At 55.0% G+C, this 20,078-nt stretch overlaps 2 protein-coding genes across 16 annotated transcripts; one reads left to right on the plus strand and one right to left on the minus strand.

Moving 5' to 3' along the window:
• Positions 1 to 84: 84 nt before the first annotated feature.
• On the plus strand, positions 85 to 10,430 carry SH2D3A (SH2 domain containing 3A). Of its 7 annotated transcripts, none has more exons than XM_067733999.1 (13): positions 86 to 197; positions 462 to 634; positions 1,180 to 1,427; positions 3,110 to 3,246; positions 4,857 to 5,206; positions 5,576 to 5,652; positions 6,856 to 6,972; positions 7,158 to 7,630; positions 7,764 to 7,879; positions 8,036 to 8,210; positions 8,299 to 8,410; positions 8,944 to 9,129; positions 10,010 to 10,430. In XM_067733999.1, exons 4-13 carry the CDS (start codon positions 3,178 to 3,180, stop codon positions 10,270 to 10,272), a joined length of 1,938 nt encoding a protein of 645 aa, XP_067590100.1. In that variant the 5' UTR covers positions 86 to 197; positions 462 to 634; positions 1,180 to 1,427; positions 3,110 to 3,177; the 3' UTR covers positions 10,273 to 10,430. The 7 variants fall into 7 exon arrangements, with proteins under 7 accessions (XP_067590101.1, XP_067590100.1, XP_067590105.1 ...); XM_067734004.1 differs by having other exon boundaries at positions 9,955 to 10,259; XM_067734000.1 differs by lacking the exon at positions 462 to 634 and having other exon boundaries at positions 85 to 197.
• A 653-nt stretch (positions 10,431 to 11,083) lies between these two features.
• Positions 11,084 to 19,700, minus strand: TRIP10 (thyroid hormone receptor interactor 10). 9 transcript variants are annotated; one of them, XM_067734012.1, is made up of 16 exons: positions 19,572 to 19,678; positions 19,361 to 19,421; positions 18,284 to 18,399; positions 18,143 to 18,199; positions 17,130 to 17,277; positions 16,991 to 17,053; positions 16,683 to 16,787; positions 16,468 to 16,596; positions 15,709 to 15,855; positions 15,395 to 15,589; positions 14,180 to 14,347; positions 13,807 to 13,916; positions 12,166 to 12,298; positions 11,808 to 11,950; positions 11,607 to 11,728; positions 11,084 to 11,496 (listed from the first exon to the last, which is right to left on the minus strand). In XM_067734012.1, the coding sequence occupies exons 4-16, from the start codon at positions 18,178 to 18,180 to the stop codon at positions 11,348 to 11,350; spliced, it is 1,650 nt and encodes a 549-aa protein (XP_067590113.1). In that variant the 5' UTR covers positions 18,181 to 18,199; positions 18,284 to 18,399; positions 19,361 to 19,421; positions 19,572 to 19,678; the 3' UTR covers positions 11,084 to 11,347. The 9 variants fall into 9 exon arrangements, with proteins under 9 accessions (XP_067590113.1, XP_067590108.1, XP_067590109.1 ...); XM_067734007.1 differs by having other exon boundaries at positions 19,361 to 19,411; positions 19,572 to 19,610; XM_067734008.1 differs by lacking the exon at positions 19,361 to 19,421 and having other exon boundaries at positions 19,572 to 19,700.
• Positions 19,701 to 20,078: the final 378 nt, after the last annotated feature.

Raw genomic sequence — 20,078 nt, forward strand, 5'->3', positions numbered from 1 at the left:
TTACGGTTGGAGAAGGGGCGGGGCCTGGAGGGGCGGGGTTTAAATGGGAGGGACCAGGTGTTGGGGCTCGGTTCCCCTCGGGCGCGGCGGGTGAAGGCTGGACTTGGCTGGGACGGGGAGGGAGGGGTCGGGAGCCGCAGAGCCTCAGGCTTCCGCCAGGCCCCAGGTTCTTGGGAGCTCCGCGGGTCCCGGCCCAGGTGAGTGAGGGGCCCCAGGCAGATCCAGGACCGGGAGATTACTGGGGCAGGGAGTTCTCTTTTCCAGGTGGGGCCACCAGCTCTCAGGGAGGATCTGGGTGTCTGTCCACGTGCGTCCGCGAACGTAAAAGGGGTCGCCTGACTGGGACGCTGTGTATCACGCGTGTCCGTGTACCTGGGCGTCCTCCTCCAAGCGTGTTTTCTGTGCAACACGGAAAGCCTCCCTGCTTCCACTTTTGCCTGAACGGTGTTTTTAAACCACAGACCAGATCGTGCCCCTCCCTCACTTCAAACCCGTCCCGTCCCGAAGCTGCCCTTCCACCCCACTGAGATGAAAATTCGAGGTCCACCAGTTCCTGCATCGTCTCTGCCTATCTTACTGCTCTCCACTTCACTCCTGGCTCACAGCATGCAGCCCCACCAGCCTCCCTGATGATGTAAGATGTAAAAAGCAAGCTCCAGGCCTTTGCACTTGCCGTATCCCCACCTGGACTGCTCTTTCTCCACATCTTTGCATCACTGTCTCCCCTCTACTGAGGTCTCAGCTCCTACGTCACCTGGTGGGAGAGAGCCTCCTGACTACCTGTTTAAGGTGGCCTGCCCCAGCCAGCCTCCTTGACATTTCCCTGTTTCATCACCTTCATTGTTCACCCTTAGATATTACCTTCTTCATTCATCCTGCGCTTATTTGTTTTGTGTCTTGCCCACCGGAAGGGCCTTGGTCTCATTCATCACTGTTTCTCCAGGGTCTAGAACAGAGCCTGGCACGCAGTAAGCATTCAACCAGTCAATGTTTGCTCAAGTTTGAGGCTCCGCGTCCACCTGTGTCCCTGTGTCTCTGTGCAGGTGGCTGCCCTCCTGCACATGTGTGTATGTGTATGTGGCCAACAGAGCATGAATAATCCCCTTCCTCCTTTCACCAAGCTTGCCTCTCACCCACCCCCTCTCCTGACTCTGCCCTGTTCCTCTCTCTTCTGCCCAGATATCCAGAAATTATTCCAAAGGACGCAGGGCAGGTGGATGACTTAATTGGCCTGTGGCTGACCTGTGCCCACTCTGAGCTCCCCCTGAACTAATCAGAGCCTTGTCAGCAACGCACCACCACACCCACTAAGGGGCACTTAAGACAGAGGAAGCTGGAGTCCGGGGACTCTTAAGACCAAGGCTGGGCCTGGCCCAGGTGACAAACAGGAAGTGCTCAGGCATCCAGGAGACACACCTGGCTTTCAGGTATGTGGCACCGGGAGACAGCACTCTGCTCAGCTCCCCCGCCCCTTAAGCCACCTAGGGCCAGTCTGGGAACTTCCTGACCCTTTCAGGCCCTCAGCCCAGCTGACTCAGGTCATAAGAATCCAGGTGCTATTTCCCTGCAGACCCCGCCAGGCCCAGAAGATCTTGGGGGCAGGGGAAGCAAAAAGCAAACTGCTTGCTTCCCTCCCATCCAGGGCAGTTTTTTCCACCAGACACTTGAGACACACCGGGGCCTGAGGCCTGCGCCATGATTAACATGTCCTAAAGCATCTGAGACCTAAATTTGACTGCAGTAATAAGGAAATGGATCTGCTCCAAAATATGAAAATCTGCAAATGCTTATTTGCTGACAAGTCTACAAAAATATGACCCTTTCATGTCCTTAAAAATGGCATTACATGGGGCTTCCCTGGTGGCGCAGTGGTTGCGAGTCCGCCTGCCAATGCAGGGGACGCGGGTTCATGCCCCGGTCTGGGAAGATTCCACATGCCGCGGAGCGGCTGGGCCCGTGAGCCATGGCCGCTGAGCCTGTGCATCCGGAGCCTGTGCTCCGCAACGGGAGAGGCCACAACAGTGAGAGGCCCGTGTACCACAAAAAAAAAAAGAAAAAGTGGCCTTACATTGGAAAGGCACCTATGGGTTAGATTTCTGTACAATCTAAGAATCTTTGAGTATGCATATAGGTGGCTGAGATGCTATGGACTTTAGTAAATTAAATTCTCCCCAGCCTACAATTTCTTTCACCCCAAGAACCACCTGGCTTGCTCCCTCAAAATCCTCCCAGTGTTCACCAACAGAGACCTTCCCGGGCCACCCTATGGAAAAATCTTAACTCCACCCCTTGAATCTTCATACCCCATCCCTGGTTTCAGTTTCTTGTTTAGGTCTCTCGGATCTATCCTATACTTCCTCATCTAGTTACTTCTTTTTCCAATCCCTGTCTTCCCTACTAGAACATCCCTAAGGACAGGAATTCTGGTCTGTTTTGTTCACTGCTAGGTCTCTAGTGCCGAGAAGGGGCATCTGGCACACAGCGGGTGCCCCATGAATGTTGGTTTGAGTGAATTTGTTAATTAAATTTCGCCAAAACGTAGCAGTATGTCATCTGCATAAAAAAACTGCATTACATTTGAAAGCAATGCAGAGGTCTTTTCCCTTTGCAAGAATCCCAGTGAAGGCATGACTCTTTCCATGAAATCACAGCCTATTCTAAATTAAAGTTACTCATAGCCAGATTTTAATCTGATATATATATATATATCTCAAATATAATTCAGATATAATTTATAATTAAGATATATAATCGGACTATGGGTAACATCTTTAACTTAAAGTATAAATATATAAATAGTTATACAAAAATGTTTATATATTTTAAATATAAATATTTATATATAATTATATTTATATATTTTAAATATAAATATTCTATATTAAAATATTATATAGTATACATTAAAATATTTTAATATATTATATATAATTTATGTAAAGATATACTTTATATTAAAATACAATATATATTTTTATATATGCATATACAGAGAGAGTTGCATTTTAAGGTTCAATAAGATATGGGCTGCTGTCTTCAGAACCATGAGGAACATGGAAGGGCTGAGCCGGATGCTCAGGATTCAGGAGTAACTATTCCCATTTTACAGATGAGGAAGACTGGGGCCTTTTAGAAGTACAAAGCACAGCCCCTGCAGCCTCTACCCCTGAGAGCTCCATGCAGGTGCCACAGGATGGAGAGGACTTTGCTGGCCAACACTGGTACCACGGCCCACTGTCCCGCCAGGTACCGCTGCCTCCTGCAGGACCTCAGGACCGTCTGATGGGGAGTCTCACCCCTTTGACCTTTGACTTACTGGGTACTCCTGGATCCCAGATGAGGGGCTTAGGGTCAAGGTCTATCGGAAAGAGTGGCTCAAGGGCTGGGGACTGTCTTGAAGCTTCGTTGGTGTGGCATGTCACTTCTTATATTTAAATTATCACTTCCTTTGGGAAGGTGTTGAGGATGGTGTTGGGGATTGAAGAGGGTCCTAATGACCCCTCAAACCACCCCTTGGCTCTGCTTTCTCTCTCTGGATCCCAGGCCACCCGTGGCCGCCAGGGGCCCATCTCCCTCTCAATCCAAAGTTCCTCACCCTCATCTCCAACTTAGGGGTCACCTTCAGGAGTTCCAGGACCTGGGGTATCCAATCAAATCATGAGAGGCAGTGTAGCTTAGTGGTTAAAACACCACACTTTAGCACCAGACAGCCTGGGTTCAAGTCCCATCCCTACAACTCACATTGGGTGTGAACTAGGGCAAGATATTCGATATCTCTGGGCCTCAGTTTCCCCATCTGTAAAATGGGCATAATAGTACCTACCTCTTAACCTTGGTAAAGGATGAAGTGAGTTCATACATTTTACAACTAAAACAGTGCCTGGCAAATAACAAGGGCTATACATGTGCCCATTGTGCATACTGTCCAGTCCCCAGCCCCCATCACCAGCTCCACTTTTCCCCTCTGCAATGTTGTGGCCCTCAGCCCCTGTTTTCACACAAGCCACCATGGCTGGCATAAGACTGCTTGACCATTATTTTAAAGGTTGATTTAAAGGCCACAGTCTGTTTGGAAGGACCCAGTGAATGGCTTTTCTGGAAGCCACATTTGCATAGCAAGCTCAGTGCATGTCCTTGGGTTGGAAGTTGCATAAGTCAGTGCTGGCTAGTGGCCGTAAAAAACATTCCCAAGATGTCACCAGCCAGACTTGATCAACATTTAAGGGTGTGACTTCCCTGGTGGTCCAGGGAAGACTCTGCACTCCCAGTGGGCAAGACTCCACACTCCCAATGCAGGGGACCCAGGTCTGATCCCCTGGTCGAGGAACTAGATCCCACATGCATGCTGCAACTAAGGGTCCACGTGCTGCAACTAAGAGTCACATACCACAGCTAAAGATCCCGCATGCCGCAACTAAGACGCGGTGCAGCCTAAATAAATATTAGAAAAAAAAAATTTAAGGGCTAGTTCATGTCACAACCTGAGGGGATGCAGAGCTCCAAAATGAGTCAGACCCAAGCCCTTTCCATCCTGTGTCTTCGCCATCCCCTAGGGCTTTGGAGACATCAACTGACAGGACAGAACCTGTAGGATTGTTCAGGAGAATTTTATTGGTCAGGTCGGGACATTCCCCACAGCCCTTCTGCCCTCATACCATTGGCCAGATCTTGTCACATGACAGCTAACTGCAAGGGAGCCTGGGAAATGTAGTCCAGAGGTATGCCTATGAAAAAAGAAGAAATGGTCTGACACAATGGTATCCAGTCTCTGGGTTTTTTTGAGTGGGTGGGGAGTCATCATTAACTACTGATACAGGCTTATGCCTAAACCCCTTGCCCCTGTCCTCCATCCCCAGAAGGCTGAGGCCCTCCTCCAGCAAGATGGTGACTTCTTAGTTCGTGCATCTAAGTCCTGTGGGGGCCACCCTGTGATCTCCTGCCGTTGGCGGGGCTCAGTCCTACACTTCGAGGTGTTCCGTGTGGCCCTGCGCCCCCGGCCAGGCCGGCCCACAGCCCTCTTTCAGCTGGAGGATGAGCGTTTCCCAAGCCTGCCTGCCCTGGTTCGCAGCTATGTGACCGGCCAGCGTACACTGTCCCAGGCCACGGGAGCTGTGGCATCCAGGCCAGTGACGCGGCAAGGACCTATTCGACGCAGCTTTAGTGAAGACACCCTCCCAGATGGCCCGGCTTGGACAGAGCCACTCAGGTACCACAGGCTCCCAACCTCCCTGACGACACCCAACACCCCCCAGGGTCCTCCACCTCGGCACTGTCCACTAGTGACATTGGCGGCCAGATTATTCTTGGCTGTGGGGGGCCGTTCTGAGCATTGTAGGATGTTCAGCAGCGTCCCTGGCCTCTATCTACTAGATGCCAGTAGAATCCTCTGTACGTCATCCCCCTAGTTGTGACGACCAAAAATGTCTCCTGACATGGCCAAGTGTCCCCTGGGGGTATCAGGCACCCTGGTTGCGATCCACTGGTTCCGAATGATGGGATGTAAGGTTTTACGGGTGTTGATGGGGGCTGCTCTGCGCAGAGTAGGACAACACATCTCCCCCATCTCTGTCCCCAGGGCTAGGAAGCGGAGTGACAGTCAGCCCGCAGGCTTGGAGCATATGGGGCAGCCAACAGAAGACCACCCTGGTTCAGGTAAGGGTCTTCCAGGACAATACATAGCTCAGAGATTGCTCTGCCACTCACTACCCAAGTGAACTTTGGCAGGTGACTTAACCTCCTGGAAAAAAGAGATGGTGATGCTCTCAATGTTGTCATGGTGACGAAAAAACACAGGACTAAGGAACTTTGTAGGTGCTTAAAAATGTGGGTTTATGATGATTCCAAGAAGCCCTCTGTTCTCTAACCATGGCTGACCTCTCTAATAATTCCTCTCACATCCCGTACTCACTCTGGCCACATAGTCTTCCTTTCAGTTGCTGGGACCTTCCAAATTTGTTCCTGCCTCAGGGCCTTTGCATTTGCTGTTCTCACCATTGGAGAGCCCATTCCCTAATCTTTACCTGGCTGACTCCTTCTCATCTAATGTGAGTTCTTCAAAGCAGCTGATCCTGACCATCCTACATAAAGGAGGAGTCTCCCTTATACCCTGACTGCCCTGTCCACACCCCCCCCAATTCAACATGAGCCCTCATTGTGTGCCAGACGCTCTGCTAAGTGCTGAGATATGTCAATGAACAAGAAAGACAAAGATCCCTGCTCAAGTGGAGCCAACATCCTATTAGAGGAAGAAGGGCCATGAACAACAAAAATGAGTCAATTACGTATGCTTTGGGTTAAAAATTAAAAGCAGGACACAGTAAGGAGTATGCGAATGGTAATGAGTATTACAATTTTAAGTAGTAGTTAGGAAAGGTCCCATGGAGAAAGATTTGAAGGAGATGAAGGAGGGAACGATGTGGATAATTGGATGAGAATGACCCAGGCAGAGGGAACAGCCATTGCAAAGGTCCTGGGGCCAGAACAAGAGTTTGAACTGTTCACTGAACCAAAAGGAGGTGAGTGTAGCAGAAACACTGGGAGTGAGGGGGAAGTCACGAGAGATTGGGCTCAAACTGTGAGGGCTTCTTGGACTAATATGAGGACTTTGGCCCTTATTCAGAGCGAGCTGGGAACCGTGGGGAGGTTTTGAGCCCCTATAATAGGGTCGACTTAAATGCTTAGTAAATAGAGTCTCCCAAAAGTCTGGGTGCAGTTTTAAGTTCCAATAACCTCAGAAGTAAATATGCCACAAACTTAACAGAAGACATCGTTTGAAATTTTGATAAATTCAGTTTCTTTGATGCTTATGTAGCTTTGTGAATTTTGAATGACATTTTTCATTTTAATTTCATACAGTCAGGGCTTACCGTCTTCAATCAGAGGGGCAAAAACAAAGAATTCAAACTTGCAATGTAGTATTCAAAAATTGCAAAACTACATACGTGTCAGAGAAAGTTCGTTTTCAAACCATTGGTAAGTGTGTAGCATCGATGTTGGTGAAGTTGTTCAATTTCAAAGCCGCACCAAGATAGGCTGGGATACCTGGTTATTGGCTGAATGAGTGGATGAACCAGGAGGTTAGTAGCCCATGAAGCCACTGACCCCTCCCAGCTATCTTCTCTGTGTACCTCTTTCACCCCCTCTTGTATGACACCCAGGAGCTTCCACTATGCCTGCATCTGCCCTGCCTCGGACAGGTAGTGACTCCGTGTTGCTAAAGGTGCCCGTTCCCCTGGGGTCCATTGCTGACAGCCTCAGGGCCTCTGATGGGCAGCTTCATGCCAAGGCACCAACCAAGCCACCTCGAACATCCTCACTGATGCTGCCTGATGCCTCTGGATGCCCCCCAACGTACTGTGAGCTGGTGCCCCGAGTGCCCAGGGTCCAGGGAACACCTGCTGGCCACAGCTGCCCAGAGCCAGAGGCACCATGGTGGGAGGCTGAGGAGGAGGACGGATGTTTTGCAAGACCGCAGGCAGAGGTCTCTTTCTGCCCACCTGACAACCCCTTCTGCCTGCTGGGCTCCCAGAATCGGCCTCTGGAAACTGAAGTCCTGCATACTCTCCATGGCCTGTTCCTGGAGCACCATCCTGGGAGCACCGCTCTCCACCTGCTATTGGTGGATTGCCAGGTGGGTCACCTACGGAGGTTTTTCCTCCCCAGGCAGGGGCTGAAGCCAGGACAAGGGCCAACCCCACCTCACATCTGTATACTCACCCTGCTCCCTTGACTTCTCTACTCTTACCCTGGCCCCCCATCGCCAGGCGACTGGCCTCCTGGGAGTGACCAAGGCTCAGCGGGGCGCCATGGGGGTCGCCTCTGGTCTGGAACTGCTCACACTTCCCCATGGGCATCGCTTGAGGTTGGAACTGCTGGAGAGGTGAGACAGCCACCTGGAATCCCTAGGGTCTCCAAATCTCCCCATTCACGGTCCCCTAGGGAGGTGGGGCATGGGCAATGCCACCGACTGTCCCTCCTCACCCCCGCATTGCAAACCTCCCCACTGCCCCCAGACCCTTGCCTTCCGCCTCCACAGGCTCGAGACGCTGGCACTGGCGGGGGCGCTGGCAGTGCTGGGCTGCGCAGGGCCGCTGGAGGAGCGCGCGGCCGCCCTGAGGGGCCTGGTGGAGCTGGCCCTGGCGCTGCGGCCAGGGGCGGCGGGAGACCTGCCCGGACTGGCCGCGGTCATGGGCGCCTTGCTCATGCCCCAGGTGCGTAGGAAGCGGGGATGGGGAGGAGGCCAGAGAGCAAGTGATGGGAGAAAGTGGAGAGGAGGCGGGCTCAGCTCTCTTCCTCCAGGTGTCGCGGTTGGAACGCACGTGGCGCCAGCTGCGAAGGAGCCACACCGAGGCTGCGCTGGCCTTCGAGCAGGAGCTGAAGCCACTGATGCGGGCGCTGGATGAGGGCGCCGGTGAGTAGCATCTTTCGATGAGTGGTAACTAAGCGGAATCCCAATCCGGTCCTAAGCCCCGCCCGGGTCTTAGGTCCCCGCCCCTGCTTCTCTCCTAAGCCACGCCCCCTGCCCTAGGCCCGGCCCCTGATTCACATCCAGCTCTATGCTAGGCTCTGGCCTCTGGGTCTCGTGCCAAACCCCGCCCCTTCCTTCTGTCTTAGGCTCCACCTTGGCCTTACATTCCGCCCGTTGTTTCGGTCCTAGGCTCCGCCCCTTAAGCAAGGCTCCGCCCTCCTCGTCCTAACCCCCGCCCTCTGTGCGAGTCTCGGTCGGGAACTAATCCCTAGGCCCCGCCCTCACTCTGTCCCAGGCTCCGCCCCTGCCCTAGGCCACTCCCCGGTCCTGCTCTGGGCCAGGCTCAAGCCTCTGTTTCTGACCCAGACCCCAACCATTGCTTTGTCCTAGGGTGCCTCGGCCCAATGTATGTCGCACCCCTTCACCCTAGGACCCGCCCTCTGCCCGTAGCCCAGCCCAGACCCTTCCCCCAACAGGACCCTGCGACCCGGGGGAGGTGGCGTTGCCGCACGTGGCGCCCGCGGTGCGCCTGCTGGAGGGCGAGGAACTCCCCGGGCCCCTGGACGAGAGCTGCGAGCGGCTGCTGCGCACCCTGCACCGGGCGCGTCTGCTGGCCCGGGACGCGCCCAGATTCCGTGAGGCGGCGGCTCGGCGCCTGCGAGGTGAGCGCCTCCTCTGCGCCGGGTTGCCAGAGGGTCCCGGAACACCCCTCATGCTCCAACTCGGTGCCCCCAAACCCACCGGGCCAGGGACTAGAGCCTCCCACCACGCCTCCCAGAGCCCCACCCAAACTGGGACGGCCCGGCCCCACGGGGTTCTCACCCTAACACGCGCCGCAACCTGCAGTGTAGACGGAAACACTGCCCCCAAAGGGCGGCCCAGCCCCCCAGAGCCACGCCCACAGGGCCCAACTCCCACTCTTCCACCTGGCAAGGCCCTGCGCCTAGAGGATCTCGATCCGCCACCAAGAATGCCCAGCTCCCTCCTAAATGACTCAGACCTTCAACCTGGTAGAATAGAACGGCGCCCCCGCAGAGCTCAGAGCCACACCCCTCTCCTGCTCTGGGGCAGACCAGCCTCCAGGATCCCCGACCTGGGTCGTCCCTGCCTTCACTGGTGACCTTAGCCCCCCTGTCCCTCCAACATGGGCCAACCTCCTCCCCCCCCAAGTTTGTCGCGAAGGACGGCCCGGACCCCAAATCCCACCCTCGGGCGTGGCTCCATCTCCAGGCACAACCCCTAAAGTGGGTCCCCCAGGATCTCGCCCCAGGAACAGACTGCCCCGGTACACCCACCGAGCCCCTCAGCCACCCCACCCCCACTGCTGCAGACTCAGGAGCCCCCTCCCGGCTAACCCTACCCAGATGTCCAGGTAATCTCAGGCTGAGTCCCTCCGGGGTCAAAGTCCCGAGGGAACAAGGCAGTTGTGGGAGGGGCAAGGCAGTTGCCTGGGCCCTGCCCCCAGCCCCACCTGGCCCCGCCCCCAGGATTCCGGCCCCACCCGGAGCTGAGAGAGGCCCTGACCACTGGTTTCTTGAGGAGGCTGCTCTGGGGGAGCCAAGGAGCTGGGGCGCCGTGGGCCACACGTCTTGAGAAGTTCCAGCGCGTCCTCACCGTCCTGTCGCAGCGCCTGGAGCCTGACCATTGAGAGCACTGACCGCCCCCATCTTCACGCTGGGATACCAAGGCTTCCATGGAGACCAAGGAAGCCGCCCAAGCTTCCTCACACAGCCAAATGCAGTGGGGACCTGCACCCTGCCTCACAGGAGGGGACCTGGTTTGCAAGAACCCACCCTGTGCCCTAAAAAGGCACACTGATCCTGGCGGAGGGCAGCCTCCTCCCCACACTAGAAGACCCAGATGTCTGGAGGCTCTGGACGCCCTCTCCCACATGCCCCCTCGCATATCCCACAAAGGGTGAACGTGTGGCTTTTAATGTTAAAGAGAACTTGCAGATCTGTAAGAGGCCTGAGTTCAAATATGTTTTAAAAGCTGTGTGACTGGGCTTCCCTGGTGGCGCAGTGGTTGAGAGTCCGCCTGCCGATGCAGGGGACACGGGTTTGTACCCCAGTCCGGGAGGATCCCACGTGCCGCGGAGCGGCAGGGCCCGTGAGCCATGGCCGTTGAGCCTGCACATCTGGAGCCTGTGCTCCACAGCGGGAGAGGCCACAACAGTGAGAGGCCCACATACCGCAAAAAAAAAAAAAAAAAAAAAAAAAAAAAGCTGTGTGACTTCTACTAGATCACTTGACTTCTCTGTGCTGGCCTTCAACGTAAAAGTGGGGCCGTGTACTTTCTAGGGGTTATGGTGGGGATGAAAGCTCAACGTTTGAATGAGTTCATAGGTGAAGAATGCCTGGCACACAGTAGGCGCTCAACAGGTGCTACCTGTCCTTGGTGAGCTGCAGTGAACACCAAAGGGGTGATGTCTGGCACCCTCCTCCCTACTAGAGTCAGAGACACAAGCACCCAACTCCTAAGAAGGGGCGGGGTTTGTCTATGGTGTCCCCAAGTTCGCTTCCCCTTCCTCGTTCCCTGTGTGGCCCTTAAGGAGGGTGGTATTTGATATCCAACCCCGGTATCCAAGTCTCCTAATAAGGCACAGACTACAGGAGCTTCCCATCATTTTTTTATATAAAACAAAACGGCCCCAGCCGAGCGGCAGGAAGAAAAGATTCGAAACATGAGTATGTACATCGATGGTAGAAGGCACAGCGGGTCCATGTGGAGTGAGGAGTGGGGGGTGGGGCTGGGGGCAGCAGGTTACACAGGTCTCAGCTGAAGCCACGGGGGAAGAAATAAAGTGCGTAGGTCCTGGGGCACCCCCCGTGGCCCAGAAGCAGCAGCCAACAGCCCCCCTCTTCCCGCCTCTGGCAGGGTTCAGTTGAGTGTGACACGGAGGTAGGAGGTGGGCACGTAGCCCTCACCTCCCTGTTTCCGCCTGACCCGGGTCCAGCCGTCGCCTTTATCTTCTTCCATGAGACTGAGGTCCTCGCCCTCGGCCATGGAGATGGTGCCCTCGCTGGACCCTGTCACGGGGGCGGCAGTGGGCTCAGGTCTGCTGGAGGCGGATCTCAACAGAACCCAGCCCCAAAGACCGCCCCCAAAGCCACCGATGCGCCACCCAGGCTGTCCTTACCTTCAAAATGGTAGATGGCCACACAGTGACCTATGGGGGATGCAGGCTCCTCCTCAAAATCTTCATCGAACTCCGTGTAGATGGGAGCATCCTGACCCTCCTCGGACGGGGGCTCTTCAGAGCTGGTTGGAGAAGGCAAAGCAGGTGAAGACAGGCTCACCCGGGGTCCGGGGACAGACTCACACCGGCCTCCCTGCTCACCTCTCCTTATCCTGTGATCCGTTGTTGCTGTTGCTGCTGCTGTCTGGTGGGGCGCTGGCTGGGGGGTCTGGAGGCCGAGTGTGCCGGCCCAGGGTGTCCCCCCGGTTGCTTAGGACCCGGCTCTCGGCTTCTGCCAGCCAAGCCTGAGAGGAGGGGACCGCACAGTCAGCTCCAGGGCCAGGCTCTGGGGTCAGCCCACTCTGGCCTGGAGGTTTCCTGAGATCACCCATGCACACCCAAGGCAGTGATGAGAAACAGCTGAAGCAGCCCCCCCAATACCTCCCTGTCCCCCTCCCTCCCCCAAGAAGTGACTCAGCCAGGCCTGCCGGCCCCGCCCCTCCCCAGGGTCTTCCCTGACCTCATACTTCTGTACTTCCAATTTCAGACGTTCGATGTTGTTCAGGGTTTCTGTGATCCGGGGTTCCAAGCTGGCCGGGTCCCCCATCTGGGGTGTCTTCTCATATACATCCTTCATTTTCTTCAAGGCCTCCCTAGGGTGAGACAGACGGAGGAGAAAGAATCCCATGTGATTTACCAAACAAAAAATGTGGGCTTTGCTTCAGGGAGCTCAGCCAGTGCTTCATAGCTTGGGTTCAAATCCCAGGATGGGCATTTCTTAGTTATGTGAGTTTGGGTTAAGTTACTGAAACTGTGTCTCAGTGTGCTTGTCTGAAAAAGAGAATAATGGGATCTATATAGCTATGTCTATATATCTCCTGGGAGTTGTTGTGAAGATGAGAACAGTGCCTTTATGTATTCAGATATATATTGAGTGCATACTACATACCAGGAACCTGTCCTAGGCATTAGAGATATAGCACTAAACAGGACAGTCAGGGTCCTACCTCTACTCACAATCTCTCAGGAAAACGGGAATTCTAATGATGCACATAAGGGGTTTAGAATGGTGCCTGGCATACAGCAACACTCTCTAAACGCTAAGTATTACTATCATTAGTCCCCTGTCCCTACTTCCTCCATGTAATGGTTACAAGCATGGTCCTCTGGACTATGTCAAACCTGGGTTCAACTTCTTTCCAGTCCTAGTACCTGATGCACATGACAGGTGAGGAAACTGGAAACAACTAGAATTCAAGGCCAGTCCGCCTGGACTCCAGAGCATGCACCCATAATCCCCCCATGATAAAAACTCAGGAATGATAGAGTTCTCGAATGGAACTTTACACCAATAAAAGCCGCTTTTGTACAAGAAGTTCTGTGCAAACGGCAAAACATCATTTGGCTGTCTGTCCACAAGTGGCAAACGTCATTCTTATTATGTAAGAGGACTGGGAAGAGAATCTTGTTGCTTGGAAAGAATGAGTAAAGATTTTCTTTTTTTAATCTGGCAGGTTTCTTTATCGTTAATACGTTAAGTGCTTTGAGTTATTAAATGAATAACCATATGCTTCTTTTTCTTTTAGCCAATTAATGAAGTAAGTGAGACGGATAGATGTTTTGATATTGAACCATCTTTGCATTACTGGGATAACACCCGAGTGATCATGATTTTTTTGTGGTCTTTTTTTTTTTTTAACTGCAGTAAAATATACATAATATAAAATTTCCCATTTGAGCTATTTTTAAGTGTATGGTTCAGTGGCATTAAATTCATTCATGTGGCTGAGCGATCACCACCACCGCGTGATTTTTTTTTTTTTAATACGCCATTGGACTTGCTTGGCGAGGATTTTGCGATCTAAGATCATAAGTTAATTAAATAAGTCCATAATTTTACCTTCTTGAATTCTTGCTAACCCAATTTTGGAACTGAGATTCCACCAGCCTCCTAAATGAGCTGGCAGCTTTCGCTCTTCTTCTGTTTGTTGGAATGACTTATGTAAGATGGGAAGTCACCATTTCTTTTAAGTGTGGTAGGAATCACCTAGAAACCCACCAGGGCCTGGAATTTGTCGGGGAGGAGATCTTCGAGTATCATTTCAATGTAATTCATTTATTATTTCACCTTGTTCCTTACCTGCCCACCCCCTCACCTTACCTCTGGTCGATCTCCTTCTGTAGTTCACGGTTCCGTTCTTCCAGCTGCTGCTGAAGCCGCTTTCTCTGCTGCTCCGGGGGCAAGTGGCTGAAATCCTCGGTCACCACTGTCTGCAAGGTGGAAGAAGGCTGAGCTCGGGAACACAGAGTTTGAGCTTCCAGGGTCTAAGACATGACTAAGACACACCAAGTCCACCTTCCTCCCCACCCAAGGTTCTTGGGGGGCAAGGCCATGCACAGAGCAAAGCAGGTCCAGGTGGGGCCGTGGAAGGAGGGGGCCCAGCCGGCGGCAGGAAGCGAGCCCAGGGTCCCGCCACCCGGCCGCTGGGCAGGCTGGGGCCGCCCACTCCTCCTCCCCCGGAGGCCTCACTTACCCCACGGCTGCCTCGAAGGCTGCGGAAGGATGCTAGCCGCGGTTTGACTGACTTACTGATCTCACTCAGTATGGCCAAGGGGTCGAGGCCGGAGCGGGGGGACGGGGGTCCGTTAGGTAATGCCGAGGGCAGGGGGCCCCCCAGGGGGGAGAGGGGTGGAGGGCGCGGCTACCAGCAGGGGCCAGGGAGGACATGGGTCAGGAGGGGCAGGAGGACGTAGAGAACAAGGATGGATGAACGGAAGGACAATGGATGCAATAAAGAAAAAGGGGAAAAAAACCAAATGGAGAAAAGAAAAGAAAAAAAAAAGTAAGAAAACCACAACTCAAGATGCACAATCACACACACAGAAAATGCATGCAGAGAGCAACACAAAAATCTGGGAGGTGGCAGGAGGGCATTAATTAGATTGTGAGCCAGAAGGCCAGACCCCTCCCCCACCCTCCACCTCCCTCGCATCCTATGTCCAGTTTCTAGAATGGAGACTGGGGGTACAGGGAAGCCCATGTTTCTTGTCCCCCTCCCCAGCTTTCTGGGCTCACAGTCTAGAAGATGGAGGGAGAAGCATGCAGGAATCAAGGTCTCAGACAAATATGGGGCCATAGACGTCAAGGGCAAACTGAGAGAAGGGTCAAAGGCATGAAATACCAAAAGGGTTACAGCTGGGGTTTAAGCTGGGGGACGGTACGTATAAACTGAAGAAGGGTATCAAAGTATACACCAAGAGGGATCCGAAGTATAAAACAGGAGTCAAAAGGTATAAACTAGGGACATGGGGATTGTCAAAGGTGTAAGAAGCCAAGGGTGTCCAGGTATGTGCCTGACACTGAAAGCTAAAGATCCCGAGAAAAACCAGCCTAAGGGTGGGGCGCCCAGAGATGCACCGGAGGATTGGAGTGACCCAGGGGGGAGTCCCTAGGGCTGGTGTCCCAATCCCTCACCCAGCCCTGAATACCCAAAGCAGTTCTTCTCCCAGCATCCTGAGAAGCAGCAGACAGACGCCACAGGCCCCCCTCCTTGCCCCCCACTCCCCAGCCTCAGGGGACTCCCAGGCCAATTGCCCGGCCGCCTTCCTTCCCTCCAGCCCGGGCCAGCAGCCAAGAGAAAAATTCCTGCCCAGGACTCAGCGTTCCGGCGGCTGGGGCTGACTCAGTGGGGGCCCCTGCTGTCTCCACTCACACCCATCCCCTCCACCCCAAGGGCCCCGGCCCCCACCTTGTTCCTCTTGCTGAAGGGCCAGCGCTTAGCTCGGCTGCGGCCGGGGCCTCGGAGCTCAGGCCGTCCATCTGAGGGGGTGCCCAGGCTGCTGTCCGAGGGCACGCGGTTCATGGGCTGGCTGAAGTCTTCAAATTCCACGTCGCCCGGGCGGGCAAAGCCTGACTTGTGCAGCTCGATTAGGACCTGGGAGTCCTGGGGGAGGGGATGGTGAGGGGCAGTCAGGGGAAAGACTGGGTGCCTAGCCTTTGGGCTTCCCCTCCTGCCCTCTCCCACCCCCCCGCCCCTGTGGTCCACTGGGACCAGGCACCCACGTTCTTGGCATCCACAGCATCCGCGGCCACCTTCATGCCCTCCAAACACTTGGCGATGATGGGTACCACCTGCAGCTCAGCCTCGGACAGGAGCCTGTACCCAGCCCCCAGGTGGGTGGCCCGCCGCTCGTCCATGTCCTGCAGCTTCTGCGGGGACAGGGGTGTGGGGTCTCAGGGGTGCTGATGGAAGGGCCGGTGGCAGAGTGATTCACTACACGAGCATGATGGAGACCCACACTGGCCCCAGCCCCAAGCCCAGTCTGGCAGGGAAACACAGAATCGAACACAGAGACTTCCAGCTCAGTGTGGTCAGGGAAGAAACAGGAGGCCAGGGAGATTTCAGAGGAGAATTTGAGGACCTCCCCTCCCCTTGCCTAGGGAGTCAGGAAAGGCTTCTCAAAGGAGGTGAAGCCAGGGATTTCAAGAAAAAGCAGACCCAGCACCAATACTGCCAGTCCCAGGGCTGGGACAGAGAGCAGAGTACAAGGCTGAAACAGAAGAGGGGAAATTCGAGATCTTTCAGAGGTGTTGTTAGAGTTGGGGCTTGGAAGAATAAGCAGGAGTTGCAAAAGGAAAGAAAGACAAATCTGGCAGAAAGAACAGCTTGAGTAAAAGCGGAGCACACTTTGACTATTTGTTTCTAATTCCTTCTCAATTTAGAGATTAGGGCATTACAGTCAGGGTTTTGACAAATGTGTAGGAGTTGGTTAACTCTGAGGTTTCAGGGGCAAGGTGGGGCTGGGGGTGTGGAGCACTTACATTAAAGATCTGGGGCATCTGGGAAAAATAGAAGTGAGCCTGGTCTCGGTTGAAGCGCTGTAGTTGGGCTGCATATTCATTTTTGCTTTCTTCTGCCATGTGACTCCGAAGGTGGGCCTGTTGCTTGGCCTGAGGAATATCGAGGTGGGGGTCATGGCCCAGTTCCAGCCTTGCCCAACCCTGACCCCCAAGCGTGTCTCAGACCCCACAGGCACCTTCTCCACATCAGCCTTGGTGGCATTGATATCCTGGTCCAGCCGCTCGGCCGTCTGAGCTGCCTTCTCAGCCTCCCGGCAGTCCCGCTCAAACTTACGCTTACTCTGTGTTGGGGACAGAACCAGAATGAAGGAGCCACCAACCAAAGTTTCACGGACTGGTGGGAAGTCACCCAGCAAATGGGGGTCGGGGCTGGAAACCCACAGCAGAGGTGGCGTCCTGGCCAAACAGGATACCTCTGTGGATTGGCAACCCTCACCCAGCTGCTCGGGGCCAGAGCCACGCTTCTCCACACCCACAAACTCACATTCTCTAGCTGCTTGAAGCCACTTTCCAGCTGCTGCTGGGCCCGACGGCCTTCTTGGAAGTGCTATGGAAAGAAGGGGTGATAAGGCTCACCCTGGTTTCAGGGGCCCTTGGGAAATCCCAGAGAGGGGATCACCCACCATCTTTCTCTCCTGTTTCATCTCCTGTGAGTACTTGGCCAGCTCGAGACACACGTGGACACTGAGGTTCTCGGCCACCAGCTCCCGCTGGCCCGCAAAATCATTCACCTCCTGGAGAATCTGCACAAATGACTGTTGCTGGCTGAACCTGGGATGCGGTGGAGGGGGACAGGGGCTGAGGGTCAGGGTCCCCAGGAGCCACATGCCCCAGGACCCACCTCTGTATGAGAAAATGTGAGCCCCAAGACATTCACCCCAGAAGCAATGATGTATTCTGGTCTGCATCCCCAACCCTTGGGGGGGACAAAGGACTCACAATTCTCAGAATTTGGGGGGTTTTAGAAACGGGATATGATGCTTACGCCACCTTTTTGCATCACCCTAGTGGTGTCAGCGGCAGCATCCTGTAACCAAATACTATAAATGTTCCTGCAAGGAGAAATATTAATGTCCACGCTACGTGGGATAAAAACCAAGACCGCAATGAACGGAATAAACATCAAGTCAGTTCAGGTCGGAGGGTGCCTCCAAACAAGTGACCAAAAGAACTTTTGATTTCTAGAGCTTTTTGGATTCTGGACCTGGGGACCTGGAATAAAGTGAAATGGTCTGGGCATTGTTTAAACACGTTATCTTAATCTTCACATGAGCCCCTACAAGGACATCATCATCATCCCCAATTCACAGGAGAGGAAAACAGAGGCATAAAACTTAAGTCACTTGCCCAGAGTCATTCATTTAGTAACTGTTGGAGCCTCTCCCATTTAACAGGCGAGGAAAATAGAGGCGGAGAACTTGAGTCAACTGGCGGAAGCAGTTTGGCTGGAAAGTAGTGGATTTAGAATTCCAACACAGGTAATACGGTTTCTGCATCCAAGCTCATACCTCTAGGTGGAACTGGGGTGAGAAGTGAGGGGTCTGTTTGGGTGGCCCAGCTTGAGGGAGAAGAAGTGGCTCCCATACCCCCTGCCCTCCCAAATCTAGCCCTGCATCAATCCCCTCTTCATTCTTACTTGGATTCTGGGTCATCTTTGCCAGGTCTTTTAGGCATATATTTTTTCACCAGGCTCCTACGGAGAGAGGCAGGAAGGCTGAGCCCCCAGCCCTCCAACCGCTCCCCCTAACCCCAGGGCGAGGCCACCCTAGGGTCTCACCGCAGCTGCTTTGCATAAGCCTGCTCCACCTCCGTCCGCTCTTTCACGAACTTCACGTATCTGTCCAACAGGTCCAGACCCCACTGCGTGTGCCGCTCGAGCACCTCAAACTGATCCTAGCGGGGCATTGGGAGGACTGGGGTCAAGACCTTGGGACCCCACAGCCTCCGACCAAGCGGCAGGGGAGCCTCCAGGCTCCAAGCTCCAAGAAGGCGTGGTTTCCCGGCCGCGCCCCGGAGCGGCGCGGGGGGAGGCAGGAAACCCGCGGGAACCCCCTCCCCTTCCCGGGAAGGGCCAGGGAACAGGGGCGGGGCCCCAGCTGGACTACAGGGTCCCCTCTCCCGACGTCCAAGAGAGGTGTGGAATGGGACACGGCCACTCCCCCTGCCCCAGCTCCCCTAATCCCCCCCAGATTCCAGAAAATCCGGCCGGCCCGGCGTGAGTCAGGGCCAGAGGCGCAGGGTTCCCTGCAGCCTGGGGGGCCTCTGAATGGCCAGAGGGTGGGCACCAGGTTCCCCCGGTTGCCATGCTTCCCCGGGTGCCCCGAAGGGTGACTCAGTTTCCCTCACTGATTCCACTGCGCCTCCAAAAGAAATCCCAGCATTGGTGTGGGGGGCGATCTAGTTACCCTGGGACACCCAGGAACCGAGGAGTGCCACCGTCCCCAGAAAGAGGAGGGGTCAGAGGTCCCGGCTAGGAAAGGGGAAAATTTCTGGGACTTCCAGGGCACAGGTTCGAGGCGGTCAGGTGGCGGCCCCTCCCAGTGCCTAGGGCGGGCTGGGGGAGGGGGCTGAGGCCGAACCTCGCAGCCCCCTTCCCCCTACAGGGTCCCAAGCCCCTGGTTGTTGATTATAGGCAACGTGAGGGCGGTCTGTACTTCCAGGTCCCACGTGGGGTTGATAGTGGCCAGAGGGTCCCCTCCCCCGCCCCAGTCGGACAGGCGGAGGGCGGGCAGGGGCCCAGGGGCCGTAAGATAAGCCGCCGGCCCAGTCAGGGCGCTCAAAATAGGTGACCTCTCCCGGCCGCTCCGGCCTGGTCCCAGGACTTCTTTTGCCCTCCTCACTATGAACCCCGTACCTCAGTTTCCCTACGCCGCTCCGGCAGGGTCGCCCTCCGCTCCCGGGCGTCCTGAAACGCCCTAGGAAACTCCGAATGAGGGCGGAAAGCGGGGATTCCAAGGGGTCGGTGGAAGGGAAAGCGCAGAGACCCCTCTAGGGTACTGCAGGGGCAAAGCGGGGGTCTGGACCCCAGGAAGGGAGGAACTTGGAGCCGGGCGGATGGGACTCACCCACAGTTCGGTGCCCCAATCCATGCTGCTCCCGCTGATGCCAACGCCGCCGCCGCACCCGGTCCCCACCGCCCGCCGCCGGGAGACTCAGCCAGGGCGCTGAGCCCGGCCCCGCCCCGTTAATGCCCCGCCCACTCCAGGCTCTGCCACGCCCCATAGGCTCTGCCACGCCCCCGCCCGCGCGGAGCTCCGGCGCAGCCCCCTAAAGGTGAGGCACACCCCAGGAGGCGGGGCCCCACAGACGCCCCGCCCCCTCTTAAAGGAACGTTGCCTCCCGAAGCCACTGGACAGACTCCTTAAAGGACCCCCACCCATTTTCCAAATCCCTTAGGACCCTCTTGTCCTCCCCACACCTAACCCGCCCTGGATTGTTTTTCCTTTCCACCATTCATTAAAGGGCCAAGACACTAAAACCCCAACCCAAGAGGTTCTTCCCCCACCCCATCGCAGGGAGAAGCTGAGGTCACCTCGCTCTTGCGGGCCGGCCCGGCTCCAGACGTCTACGTT

The sequence above is a fragment of the Pseudorca crassidens genome, chromosome 3 (genome assembly GCF_039906515.1).
Source record: "Pseudorca crassidens isolate mPseCra1 chromosome 3, mPseCra1.hap1, whole genome shotgun sequence".
Taxonomy (NCBI): domain Eukaryota; kingdom Metazoa; phylum Chordata; class Mammalia; order Artiodactyla; family Delphinidae; genus Pseudorca; species Pseudorca crassidens.